General features: G+C 53.2%; 1 protein-coding gene across 2 annotated transcripts in view; it reads left to right on the plus strand.

Annotated features, from left to right (window-relative positions):
- The window catches only part of RNF220 (ring finger protein 220), a 237,015-nt gene that overhangs the window by 202,237 nt on the left and 20,453 nt on the right, over positions 1 to 14,325 (plus strand). Inside the window, exons 3-5 of one of the 2 annotated variants that reach the window (XM_040977726.1) lie at positions 5,932 to 5,977; positions 9,154 to 9,255; positions 13,728 to 13,770. In XM_040977726.1, coding sequence (XP_040833660.1) covers positions 5,932 to 5,977; positions 9,154 to 9,255; positions 13,728 to 13,770 — 191 coding nt within the window. Of the gene's footprint in view, positions 1 to 5,931; positions 5,978 to 9,153; positions 9,256 to 13,422; positions 13,595 to 13,727; positions 13,771 to 14,325 lie in introns of those variants that run through there. The other variant, XM_040977727.1, reaches the window with a different exon arrangement.

Raw genomic sequence — 14,325 nt, forward strand, 5'->3', positions numbered from 1 at the left:
CCAGGATAGAACCGGCGCCCATATGGGATCCCGGGCGTGCAAGGCGAGGACCTTAACCACTTGCGCCACCGCGCCGGGCCCCCAAAATTAACTTTTTTTTTGTTTAAAGATTTATTTTTATTATTTATTTATTGGAAAGGCGGATATACAGAGAGGAGAGACAGAGAGGAAGATCTTCCGTCCGATGATTCACTCCCCAAGTGAGCACAACGGCCGATACTATGCCAGTCCGAAGCCAGGAGCCTCTTCTAGGTCTCCCACGTGGGTGCAGGGTCCCAAAGCCTTGGGCCGTCCTCGACTGCTTTCCCAGGCCACAAGCAGGGAGCTGGAAGGGAAGCGGGGCTGCCGGGATTAGAACCAGCGCCCATATGGGATCCCGGGCGTGCAAGGTGAGGACCTTAACCACTGCGCCACCGCGCCAGGCCCAAAAATTAACTTTTTTTAAGATTTAGAATTTTTTTTCATTCATTTGAAAGACAGAAGTACACGTAGAATCTTCCTTGCATTGGTTCACTCCCCAAATGGCCAAAGTAGCCAGGACTGTGCCGAGCAGAAGTCAGGACCCAGAAGCCTCCCCTGGGTCTCCCATATGGGTGCAGGGGTCCAAGCACTTTGGCCATCTTTCACTGCTTTCACAGATTAGAAGTGGAGCAGCCAAGACTTGAGCCAGTGCCCATATGTGATGTTGGTGTCACAAGTGGCAGCCTTACCCACTATTGCACAACACTAGCCCCCAGAGTTACAGAGAACAAGAAGGAAAAAGAGGAAAATCTTCCATTCCTTGGTTCACAACCCCAAATGGCTGCAACATGCAGGGCTGGGTCAGGCCAAAGAAAGGAACCATGAGCCTCTTCCAGCTCTCATGTGGATGCAGGGCCTCAGGCCTTGGGTCATCCTCTATTGCCTTCCTAGGCCCTAAGCAGGGACCTGGATCAGTAGTGAAGTAGTCAGGATTAGAATCGGTGCAGATGTTGCTTCACCACAATGCCAACCCCCATCAAAATTAACTTTTAACTCCATTTTCCAAGCACTTTTTGAAGTTCCCCCTTATACATGACACACAGGCATCCACACGCACCCCTTCCAACAACACCTGCAGTTGTGTTCTCACACCCCGAAAGAACCATGTGCCCAGGGTCAAGGTGCATGGGTAGCAGAGCTCCACGGACCCAGGACTGAGTTTTTTCCAAAGCATTTTTGTACTTGAGACTATGCCTACCACACACCCTCAGCCCATGCCCTTTCTCCCCCTCAATCCCTCCTAGGATCCCCCAGACCCATTAGATCAAGGGCAGATAGTAAAAGGCCTTCCTTGCTGCAGGGGAGGAGAGTTCTAGATGTTGGAGGGCAAGGACGAGTTTCGTCAGAGGGAAGGGGAAGTGCAGGAGAATGGCTGTAGGGGCCAGTATTAACTATAGGTCAAAGGTCAAAGCAGAAAGGTCAAAGAGGAGGTTGGGAAGAGTCTGGGCTACAGATGAGAGAGTGAGAATGCAGACAAGGACGCCATGAGAGCTGACAGAAAAGCAAGAGGATTGAGTTAGAGAAAGCACCACCACCACCCCCTTTTTTTTAAGGAAAAAAAATGTATATTTTTATTTGAAAGGTAGATTCTTCTATCTACTGGTTTACTCCCCCAAATGCCCAGGTCTGTTCCAGGTCAAGTTGAGAGGAAGCTAGAACTCCATCCAAGTCTTTTCCCTCTTGGATGGCAAGGGCTCAAATATTTGAGCTGTCAACCGCTGCTCCCCAACCCCAGGATGCACATTAGCAAGAAGCTGGAGAGGAAACAGAGCAGCTAAAATTTGAACCAAGTGGTCCTGCTATGAAAGACAGCATCCTAAACGAGCAGCTTAGCGTGCTGCTCTATGCTGCCCACCCTGGAGTTAACATCCATCCCTGGATGGTTGGGAGGGTGGTGGAGACAGCAAAACCATGAGCAAGAGAAGGAGATGACAAACAGGTGCCGGGCTCAGGTGTCTCCTAGCTGGTGATGCAATAGGCACAGGATGTGTGCTGTGCCAGGAGACAAGGCAGGGACATAGGTGGGAGCTGAAGGCAGAAGGGTGGCTGTGGCCCTTGGGCAGGGGGCCTCCACCCAGAGAGAGCCCTGGTCGTGGATATGTGTCACCAAGCTGACGGTGGGCCTCAGTTGGGCAGCCTCCCTGAGAAAGCGCAGAGCCACGGGGAGAAGCCGGGAGGCCAGCTTTTCTTGAGGGCTGAAAGAAGCCAGAAGCAGGCTGGGTGGCTCTGCAGGAGAGGCGGGGTGTGAGGATGGCAGTGCCCCCACCCCCCACTTAAGCCTTATTTAAGGCCGGCCTCGGTGTTTGGTTGGGTAATGAACTAGATAAACAATTCCCCAAATAGATTAAAACGAAGTGTAACTTACAAAGGCGGCTAGTGATGATGGTTTATTCCCAGGCAGTGCACCATTTCTTTATTTCCAAGGATAATTCAGTGTAAATCACCTTAATTAAAAGTGTCAGCCCAGCCCATGAATATTGTACTTAGGAACGCGTTTCCTGGGTCCCAGTTATAATTTAAAACCCATGGATCACTAGGCAGCGAGTGGCTGAGTAAGGGAGGAAATTGTTGGGGGTGGGCTAAGGAAAAGGGGAGGGACCAAGACAGAGTTGATGGGCTCGGCAGGCAATGGGCAAGCCCACAACCCCTCTTCACCCAGTCCCCCTGCTCCCTGGGGCCCAGACGTCCCACCCCCACCTCCACCCCCTGCCCAGGGATGGGCCCTCCCCAGCTCCTCAAACTTGGAGGGAATAGGGTTACTAGAGGGAAGAGAAGGGTTCAGAGGTGCTGCCAGTTTCCTGTGAGAGGCAGGAAAGAGTTCTGCTGGGAAGAGATCCAGGACACTGGGCTGGCACAGTGTGACGCTGGCCATCTGGACTTTGAACAGCCCCATTTCTGCCTACAGTGGAGTTAACTGAAACCAAGAGTCAAACCCTCCCCAGAGGCACACAGCAAACAGAGAAGAAACGGAATGAGGATTTTTAGCATCAGGGAGTACCCTCCAGGAGCTGAAGTGGCAGTTACAAGAAGGCATTGTAGATTTGGTCAGACAAGAACTCTGACTCCTCAGTGGCCCGTAAGACACAGAGGTGTCACTCAGCCTGTTCATCTGCTCTGCAGAGTTTGGGGAAAAGTGGGTAACCCTGGATTGGCTTCTTCTTGCCTTTTCTGGTATGCCCTGACCCCATCCCACTACAGGCAGGTAGTGGTGATGTCAGAGCCCCAAGCAGCAAAGTCACAAGCTCACAAAGTAGCTGTGTCTCCCAGGCCCTCCTCGCACCCTCAGGGGCAAGATCCAAGCCAGCCAGGCACCATTACAGACATGCAGCTGTCTTTGCTGGTCTGAGATGTTCCTGCTGTGCGTCACACTCAGACCTGAGCCTTGGCTTGCTGCTGAGCCTCGGCTTGCTGCTGAGCCTGGTGGCTACCACACTGCAAGTGATGCTTTGCATGTCCACATACTTGGTGCATGTATGGCTGGATGTATGTCAGTACACAGGAGTGAGTGCCTGTGTGTGAACGGCACTTCGCCCAGTTCATACAGCTGTTGTGGATTTATCTTTATGGACGTGTCTCTGGGAACGTGACACCTGTGGCCCTGTGCGTCTGTATGTGGGTCACAGTCGCCTGGTGGGATGGCCTCTGTCTGGCAAAATCGTTGAGTGTGTGGCTATGTGTCTATCTGCTTTATGCCAGAGTTTGTCAGACTTGGCACTGCTGACTTTTTAGGTGCCACCTGGTGCTTTGTAAGGTGTTTAACATCCTCTCCCCTGCCACTAGATGCCAGCAGCAAACCCCCTCCCCTGCAATCAAAAACGGCTAGATCTTGCCAAGTGTCCTCCATATCTCCTACCAGGACCCTGTTGAGAACCACTGCTTTTTTTTTTTTTTCCTAAAAAAAAGTTACGTCTATATTCATTTATTTGAATGACAGAGAAAAAGAGACAGACAGGGCCCGGCACGGTGGCGCAAGTGGTTAAAAGGTCCTCGCCTTGCACGCCCGGGATCCCATATGGGCGCCGGTTCTAATCCCGGCAGCCCCGCTTCCCTTCCAGCTCCCTGCCTGTGGCCTGGGAAAGCAGTCGAGGACAACCCAAAGCTTTGGGACCCTGAACCCGCGTGGGAGACCCGGAAGAGTCTCCTGGCTTCGGATCGGCATAGTATCGGCCCGTTGCGCTCACTTGGGGAGTGAATCATCGGACGGAAGATCTTCCTCTCTGTCTCTCCTCTCTGTATATCCGCCTTTCCAATAAAAAAAAATAATAAAAATAAATCTTTAAAAAAAAAAGAGAGACAGACAGGCAGAGATCTTTCATGGTTTACTCTCCCAAATGCCTGCAACAACCAGGACTAGGTGAGATGAGAGACAGAAATCCAGAGCTTACCTTGAGTCTCCCATGTAGGGAGATGTCTGAGCCATCACCTGATTCATGGAAAGTTGGAAATCAGAAGCAGAGCCAGGGCCGGTGCGATGGTTCACTGGCTAATCCTCCCCTTGCAAGTGTCAGGATCATATACAGGCACCACCAGTTCATGTCCTAGCTGTACCATCCAGGTCCCTGTTTGTGGTCTGGGAAGGCAGTGGAGGATAGCCCTTGGTACCCTGCACCTGCGTGGGAGACCCAGAAGAAACTCCTCGCTCCTGGTTTTGGATCAGCTCAGCTCTGGCTGTCACAGCCATTTGAGGAATCAGCGACTAGATCTTTTCTCTCTGTAGATCTCCCTTTCCAATAAAAATAAATGTAAATTTAAAAAAGAAGCAGAGCCAGGACTCAAACCCAAACACTCCAGTTTGAATGTAGGTATCTTAACCATTGCCACCAAATACCCACCCCAAAAGGTCACAACCTTATGCTTTTGCTGCATCTTGAACTTGTCTATGTGTGACTCTGGGTGCCTAAGCATAGCAGATGTTTCCAATATACACACCTGGTAAGTCTGTATGTATCCTGTCTGTTCTTCCCTAGTAATGAACTAGATGAACAACTTGCCAGGCAGAATTTGTGTCTCTTTTGTGCTTTCTGGATATGTCTGAAGGTATACTCTGTGTGTGTATGTGTGGTCTGCCTCTGTACATATCGACCAGTACTCATGTACAAGGATTTGTGCGTGTGTACGCCCGCACGAGTGTGTGAACACAGATGTGGTAAGCATAGTGGGGGTGGTGAGCAGGGAGGGACAGGAACAGGGATATTAATGTTTCTGAAGTGGCTCTGATTTGATATGTCTTGTTCCATTGTCAGCATCTGTTTAGCGGGGATTTGTAATACTTTGTGGCTCCGGATCACTCATGCTTAGCTCAGGATGTGGCCGTGCATACCAATTTTGTTATTAAACACAGTCCATGCCTCCCCCACAGCCCATCCATCACCTCCCGCCCTGTCCCCCGCCTGCTCTGAGCCACCCACCATATTTCAGGGCCTAGCTCCTGCTGCCTGCCGCACCCGATGCCGGAGGGCCTGGGGCTGACAAATTGAATCAGGGGGAGATCATTCCTGGCCTAACACAGTTTGCAGCATGTTGGAGGGAGAATTGACAAGAGCCATGTCAGCCCCATCACCCCCATCCCACAGGAGTGTAAAGCAGGCAGAGGGCAGGGGATGGCAAGAAGGGGGCTTTGGAGGCAGGCAGAGCCCTCAGGGCTGAGGCCAGAAGTCAGGTAAAAAGCCCTTTCCCCGAGATCTACTGGGAAATCTGCTATGTTCAGTGCCAATGTCCCCCTCCCCGTGGCATGGCCCTTGCTGGCTCCTGATAGAGGCCAAACTAGGCCAGACCACTGGCTTAAATGGACTTGGCGAGCTGGGTGGGGCAAGGCTGTGCCTTCTCTTTCTGGGATCTTCCTATTACTTTCCCCTGGGATACCCCGGGCAGCAGGTGGAATGTCACCCTGTTCTTTTCTTTTTTTGGCAGCAAGAATTCCCTTCTGAAGGATGCCATGACTCCAGGCACTCCCAAGGTAGGTGATCTACTACATCTTTTCCTCTTGCCCACCCTAACCAAGGTCCACCCAGAAATGGTCCCTCGGGGGCGGGGGGTGGGAAGGGAGCTTCTTCCTGGATCCCCAGCTGCCTCAGGATTTGAGTTTCAGTCTGAGGCCAGGGCTGCTGATGTGTGAGTGTGTAGCCTGTGAGTGAGGGAGAACCCAGCTGACATTTAGGGAGGGGAGGGCTCAGAACCCAGAATGACCTGGGGGCTGCAGACCACTCAGACATTACGGCTGGGGAGGCTCTCCATTGTAAGCAGAAGTACAGCAGATGAAAAAAAGAGACACAGAGAGAAAATGAGGTCAAGTCAGACCATGAGTGGGCTGGAGTGGGAGGTAGGGACACTCTGAGGGCAGCAAGGAGCCAGAAAGAATACTGGGATCACGGTGGGAGACAGGCTGCCCGCTCTGAGCAGGGACTAGGGCAGACACACTTGACTGTCTCAGAAGGAGAAATGCAAGGGCCTGACTCAAGGGAGGGGCCTAGGAAACATAAGGACATCACCACCCTCTGCGCAGGTGGCCTCAGGGAACTGGTGCTGCTCTCCCCAAAGAGAGGATGTTAGAGGGATGGAGAGAAGGGGCCAAGCATCTTCTCCAGCCCTCAGTGTGCCTTTACACCCTGTTCTCACATGTATTCACTGAAAGGCAGGAAGTCCCAACCTGTGCTACGGGGAGCACAGAAGCTTTGGGTACAGATAACAATCTGGAGAAAGAGTACGCAGAGATTACAGCAAAAGCCAAAAGCAAGAAAGAAGAATCTGGAGCTAGATAAGGTGCTGGGGGCAGGCAAGACTTCAAGGGAGGAAAAGAGAGCTCGTGTTATCTGTCTGGAGGGAAAGGCTGGTAAAGGGGCCCCTTGTATTTAGAAGCCTTAAAGTCACTAGTGACCTGGGAGAGAACAGTTGTAGGAAAAGGAGCCAGAGGGACAAGTGTCACGCCCTCCCCCAGATTAGCCCCACTCTCCTGCTGCAGGATTCTAGAAAGGGTGGGAGTAAACTGTACACCTTCAGAAAACTGCACAATGGCACCAACCTGGGAATAGACATAGATCAGCCTTGGATGGATGTGGGCCTTGGCCAAGGAGGCAAAGCCCTTTGAGCTCTAAAGAGAGAAGGTTGGAAGTACCAGGCAGCTGTGCACTCCTAGAGGTAGAGAGACAAGGGCTGCAGCACATGATGGTGAGGATATGGCAGGCTAGGGACAGACTTCCAGGTTGGTCAGTACACAGTGACATCTAAGAGCTGAGTCTGGCTGGAGGGGCTGCAAACTTAGGTACCAATGAGGCCTGCATCCTTAGGGAAAACCCCTGTAGTTGTAATCCACATGCACACCTAGCTGCCCCCACATACGCAAACATAATCAGCTGAGAATGCACACAGAGAGTCTTAAACTGCCACCTTCCTGCAACCACAGGCCCAGGCATGTTGCTTATAAGTCATAGAGACAAGGTGCATCTGCCCAGGCTCTCTAACAGCTAGGCAGTTGGGGGTCTCTCCTCTGCTTTGACCTGAGCTTGGGGTCATGCATGGCAGAGGCAGGAAGAAGGCTGAGACTGAGAGGATGCAGAAGTGGAAGGAGGGAGGAGTGGGGAGGAGGAGGGGGCGAGGGGGCCTGAGACAAGATTGATGGCCTCGTTGCCATTAAGAAAAAAATTAGCCGGTGGCGGCTATCATATTAAAGGGTGAAGAAGCCGTGAATTATTTTCTTAAAGATCTTATCGCTTACAATGATAATTTTACCTTCCAAAAGGCCACTTTTAATGAGGCGAAGAGCCAGGCAAAAAGTCATGATTTAATGCCGGGACTTTTTTTTTTCCAAACACATTTTACTGCTTTTTGGGCCGTGTTTAAAAAGCGCCGATGACCTTTTTTTATTCTGCTTGCCCCAGGTGTAATGCTGAGGCCTCTCAGAACTTCTAACCTAGAGAGGAGGAGGGAAAAGAACAGGCGACACGGGCAGCAGCTTGCTTGTGGTGGCGGGGGCCCACGCTGTTCCCTGGCCTCAGCATCTCTTCGGACTTGATGCTTATAAGTCCTTCCTTTCTTAGGCAGGGGCAGGGAGGGAGATCCACCCACCTAGACCTCCTGTTGGGCTTGGCAGTGAATTTGGAACTCTGAGTTGCAGAGAATCCACTCCAAGCCTTCTGCAGCCTGCTCTGTCCTCCAGCTCCTGGGCTGTGGACTCCTGGGGACTCCTGCCTACCCAGCAGCTGCCTGTGCTCCCCCCACCCCCTTTCTTCCCAGGGCCCTTACCCGAGGATATGTGGCATGGCCACTGCATGCAGGTCACATCCTAAGGTGCAGTCAGAGATGAAGGGTAAATGGCCGCTCCATCTTTCCCAAATTGCTTTCTTTGGGCTGTCACTGGTGATTTGGCCTGGGTTTCTGGGCCACGGAGGACTCCTGGGGAATTGTGTGTTTCCGGTCCAAAGCTGTGCAGGCGGAGAAGGGGGTGGGGTAGGGAATGCTCTCATCTCTGCAGCCACCCCCTGTGCCTCATCGAATCCCGCTTTCCCATTCTGCAGCTGAACAGGCCTGGCAAGGGCTGGTTCTTGGACTACACGTGCCATGTGGTATTTGGAATTGTGGTGTTCGCACACAATTTGAGGCAGACAGTTTATTAATCTAAACTGCAGGTGTATGTAGAAGAGGCTGTGCAGGATTGACATAGGGGGATTAGTTTTGCTGGGGTTTTGGCTCGGGTCATCGCTGCAGCACGGGGATAAATGGACCCAGCGTGCATCCCTAGCTGCGTGTGGGAAACTCATACATACTATTTATTTACTGTCTCTACCGCAGGGCTGCTGTCAGCTGTATTAGGGGCAGGCAGGGTGGCGGATATATGCTTTTACCCCCCAGCCTTTCCTGGGGCTCCTGGAATCTCAGCTGTCTTAGTGAGAATAAAGTATGGAAAGCCTCAGCCCACCTAGATAGAGATTAGCCTCGGCAGGGGCAGGAGGTTTGCACCTCTGCAGGGGGAAGCATCTTCCAGCCTAAACTCAAGCCATCCTCACCCCCACCCACCTGCCCAGGGCTCAACTACTGCTTTGACAACCTCCAGCATGACCTCTCTCTCCCTCTGCCCTCCGTTCTCTGCCCTGATCCCCAAAGCTCTGACTGAGCCATATGCCCTGTCTCTCCTTCCAGTCCCTCCTGCTGTCTGCCTCCATCAAGCGGGAAGGAGAGTCTCCCACGGCCTCACCACACTCCTCCGCCACTGACGACCTGCACCACTCGGACAGATACCAGGTGAGGAAGGCGGAAGGAGGTTGCAAAAAGTTGTCCCCTTTCTTAGGGACAGGGGGCTGAGAGCTGCAAGGCCAGGTGGCCTCGGGTAAACGCCTCCCCTCATTGGGAGCCCGAAACAGAATCTAAAAGTGATTTTTGGTGAACTCAGAAGGTATGGATGGCAGGAAATCAGCCGTAAGCAGATGGACAAGGTCCTCAGGGTTCTGAGCTCCAGCTCTGAAGCATACTATCCAGTGGGGACCATCTCAGGGGGTTCGGTTCCCCTGAGGGTCACAGAGACATAGCCTGGGACCACTAAAGATGTCATTCTTCAAAACAAGACCGCCTGAACAGGTAACTCTTCCATCCTGCCAAGCTCCACTATCAGGCTCTGGAAGAGGACCAGGTAGGCCTTTCCTGGGCATGTCCCCAGCAAACAGCAGGGGAACAACTCCAGAGTCCCAGGAGGCCAGCACAGCTGAGGGTCTCAGGGTGGCATCCCGGTAGAGACATGAAGGCAGACACACTTGCACCAGGAGCTGTTGTCTGAGATGGAGCATGAGTCTGTCTCCGGGAACCCCAGTCAAAAGGAAGGAAACAGGGCCCTGCCCCAGGAAACATTCATCTCACAGGCACCAGGGCTTCTCCAGGACACCTCCTCTCCTTCCCACCCCACCACCCGCTTAAAAAGAGGAAAGAAGACTTGGCTGACTGATGTGGACAAACACAGCTGCAAGAGTCTTCCAACTATCAAAAGGTGTTCTGATGCCAGAGGGCAGAGCCCAGCAGGTGCAATGCCATGTGGGGCCAGGACACCTCCTCCCAGGGATGCTTCTGTGAGGGGTCTCAACCTGTAGAGTCCAAAGTGGCAGCCCTTGGCAGCTATTCCCTGTTCCCACGCATTCTGTGCCTACCACCCTCCTGCCATCAAAGGCCTGTCCTCAGCTTCACTCAGCATCAGCCTCACCATCTGCTGCCGAAACTGGCAAAGAATCACCAGCGGGGAAAAATGGTCACAAGTCCCTGACTCCTATTCCTACCTTATACCCCCAATGTTGTTATATTTTCTCTTCAAAAAATAGGAGGACCATACAGACCATACACTATGGCCATATACGCCCTCCTTTCCCTGCCCCCTCCATATTCACATGCAGCATTGTACATCCAGCTAACTTCAGGGAAATTCTAGAACCCATCCAGATCTCTCTCAGAGGTCTTGGTGGCCCAGGGTAAGATCCACGACCTTGTTGTAAACTCTAAGTACATGAATTCAAGGGCAAATCAAATTCAGTTATTTCCTACAAGTTCAAACTTCTTAGCACGGAACCAAGGCCTTTATGATTTAGACATGGGCCTCTAGGAAGCCTCCACGCCTAACCCGGCCCTCCACAAAGCCGGGGAGCTATCCTCACTAAGTTAATGCTAACCATTTCTCTCTTGCCCCCATGTAATTACACATGCTCTTCCTGTGAGTAGGACTATTTAATCTCACCCATCAAAGTTTTAACAGCCTGCCCAAATACCTTCTCCTCTAGGAAGCCTTTATGGATTTCTTCTTCTCTGGACTTGTGTATGCCCCTGTTGTGACTGTCCCTGTCACCGGACATTGTGATCACCTGGTCAGATGTGGTGTGGTTGTCAAGTGATGTACAGCTAAGCATCCTCACACTTGCAGCCTCCATACAATGTACTGCTTTGGGTGATTCTGTGTGTCACCTGGGCATTCCTCCGCTCGGCGCACATTCAGCAGGAGGGCCTGGCTGGGCTAGAAATTCCAAAATGATCTCACCTCATGTCCAGGAGTTTGGGGGCTTTTTTCTGTCAGGGGCCATTTGGATATTCATGGGCCATACAAAAAGATTTTGGGATTTCATGTCCCACCTAGGTTTGCCTCCACAGGGCCAAACCATATGATTTTGTGTGCCTTATATGGGTCAAATGTCACCCACTCCAGTCCTAGAAGGTGGAAATCAGCTTTTTGGCACAGTGGCACACCGACACAGTGAAAGCCAAGACTGTAAGAGCTCCTGAGGCCAAGCACTGGAAACTCACGCATGGCTTCCAGCATTTTCTATCAGGCAAAGCAGGTCGCAAAGCTAGCAAGGAATGAGGAAGTGCAGTTGAAGATAGAAGCTGCAAATAGTGGTCATATTTAATCTCTTGCCATGAATCTGACTGGTCCAGGCAACTTGGAGATCCTCCAAGGCAAGGACCTTGCCTTATCCTTCCTGTACACTAACATTCATGGAGGACTGCATGCTGCTGTGTATCCTTGCCTCCGAGGGGTGAGATTTGCCAGGAGGGAATGATGACTCCGTATCTGAAGTGCTAGAACAGAGGTGTAAGTCTGTTTCTAGGATAACACAGTGGAAGGAGGAGAAATCAGAGCAAGTGTGGCAGAGGAGGCAATGACTGAACAAATTTCCAAAGACAAGGCAGGGCTCATGAGGTGAACAAGGAAGCAAGCATATTCCAGGTAAAGGCAACACTTTGTGCCAAGGTAAAACAGAGTGCTATCTTGGGGGATGTGTGAGCACTTCAGCTCTGGTGGAAGGCAGAATTGCAAGGTGAGTTGGTGGGAGATGCAGTGGGAATACAGCTTGGGAATGAGCTGGCTCACTTACAGCTGCATTTAAAAAACTACTGAATTCAGCCTTGAAAGTCAGGGTGGGGGTTGCTTCTGGTATGGATTCCCATGTACTTAGTTCCTGTTGAGTATTCTACCCTCTTTAACCATTATCTGACAAGCTAGGTGTCAGTGCTCCCGATTTATTAATAGGCTTGGCCAGGCTTTTCTAAGAACACATCAATTATGAGAATCAGAATTTGAACTTGGGTCTAACTGGCACTGAATCCTAGATTGTTTCTCCAGCCTTCAACAGCCTTCAGGGTTTCCCTCCGCTTCCCACTCATAACCCTTCCTGCCAGACCTTGGGTTGGGTAGGGAGGTGTTCTATCATGGAGAAGGTCCAGGCATATTTATAAAGCAATCAAAATGGTCATGCTTAGAGGGGAGCAAGGGACCTGGGGCGAGAGGGTGGAGGGAAGAAGGCCCCTTGGAGTCCTGAAGAACAGCAATTAACCAAACAGAACACATGGTGGAGGAGCATGGAAAAGATCTGACCCAGAGACCACAGCTCAGGCACTCAAGGAGCTCCAGGTATTCAGGAGGGCCAAGCGAGACAGTGGGAGGAGTCGGAGTCTCCAGAAGCCCACGGAGACATCAGGCTTGTAAGTCAGGTTGCAGATCTAGGTGAAGACCCCAGAAGGATTAGAGGGAGTGAAACAGGGTTGCTTTTGCACTCTTGAACAATCCCAGTGTAGGAGCTGGGATGAGATGGAAGACAGTTGCTCAGCTAGAGAGCTGCTGAGGTTAGGAACTGGAGCGGTGACAGCTAAGGGAGGTGTGGCTACTCACCCACTAGATGAAGGCGCGTCTTGTCTACATCTAGTACTCTGGGTTCACCATCCCTGGAATGGTCATTCCACTGGCAAAAACGTATACAAGCCATCAAGGCACAGGGACCTAAGACCTCCTACAGCAAGTTATAGGCCTGGAAGGATGAGTAGGAGAGAGGCGGAAGGGAGAAAACGTGAGGGATCTTCGGAGGTGCACTCCCAGAATCCAGAGGACGCAAGTGGGTACACCTGAGCTGCGATCTGTGCGCCCAGGAGGGAAGCACCTGGTGGAAGCGGGGGACACCTGTGGGTGACCAGCTGAAACGCTGGCGAATCCCGACAGGTCCAAGATAGGCTAGGAGCTAGGAGCTCACGGATGACCCAAGGCCCCGACGACTTCTACCCAAGAAGAGCCACTTTCTGCGCCGCTACCCCGGGACGTCCCCGAGCCAGGCGGGAGGCCAGAGCCGGGCAGGGCTCTGGGGCGGAAGTAGCCCCGGAGTGGGAGGGGACGTGGGGCGGGGTGCAGGTTGCCGGCGGCCGCCAGCCAGCAGCCGGTAGGCCTTGGGGCAGGGGGAGGGACCCCGAGGCGGCCCTAGCCGGTAGCTGCTGGAGTACGAATGACGGTTTCCTGGTCCCGGTCGGGCCGCCCCCATCCCGGACACACACACACCGTGAACTTTCACCCCCCGCGCGCTACGGCGGCTGGTCACGTGACTAGGGCCAACATGGCCGCCGCCGCTGCTGGGAGCTGAGGTGCCGCCACCGCCGGGCAGCCGGGGGGAATCCGCCCGCATCGCCGCCCTCGCCGGCCGGGCGGCTGCGGGGCCCGGAGCGCCGAGGGGCCGGAGCCGGAGCGTCACCGCGCCGTGGCCACGGGGTCCCGTTAGAACAGCCTTCGGCGGCTATGCCGAGGGCCCGGAGCGGCCGGCGGAGCAGGGGGGCCGGCGGGAGGGAGGAAGTAGGTTTGTTTACGGGCCGTTTGGGGCGGGGCAGAGCTGGGCCGGGGTACGATGAGGGGGCAGGGGCCAGGGTCCCCGGGCCGCGACTGACGCTCTGTTCTCTTTTTGCATCTGCCCGGGATCTTTTCCCAGACCTTCCTGCGAGTGCGAGCCAACCGGCAGACCCGACTGAATGGTGAGTCCCGCCGGCCCCTCCCTCCGCCCCACCCCCGGCCTCCTCCCTCCCTCACCGCCCGCCAGCTCCTGGCTCTCCTGGGTCTCTTCGCTATCGGGGCCCCTTGGCTTGGCAGTCACAGCGCCTGAGCATGTGCACACACCCAGGCTGCCGCCCTCAGTTTCCCCGTCTGCCTAGTGGAGGTTATGGTTCCCAGCTCTTGGCCAGGCCTCTCCGAAGGCCCCCGAAGAACCCTGGCGGGGGGTGCAATAAGTGACAGTGAATGAGGAACAAACTACACAGTTTCACTCGGGAGCGCAGCTTTGAATTTGCAAACTGCTGGGACCTCACTATACCAGCCGGCGGGGCGCTGAGAATGTTTTTCTTCCAGTTTTTAATCAGTGTGCCCAGGAGTGTGAATACAGCCTTTCTGCCGAGACTTGACAATGCATTGAGATCTGGAGTTCCCACGGCAACAGGAACTAACTCATCCCGGGGCTCTTTGAGTTATCAGTCGGCCCACATTTCACAAAGGTGATCAGCATGGGCCCGACAGCTCTTAGAGGCCCTCTCTGA

Source organism: Ochotona curzoniae, unplaced genomic scaffold (genome assembly GCF_017591425.1).
Source record: "Ochotona curzoniae isolate NIBS_2020 unplaced genomic scaffold, NIBS_Ocur_1.0 contig_2855, whole genome shotgun sequence".
NCBI lineage: Eukaryota > Metazoa > Chordata > Mammalia > Lagomorpha > Ochotonidae > Ochotona > Ochotona curzoniae.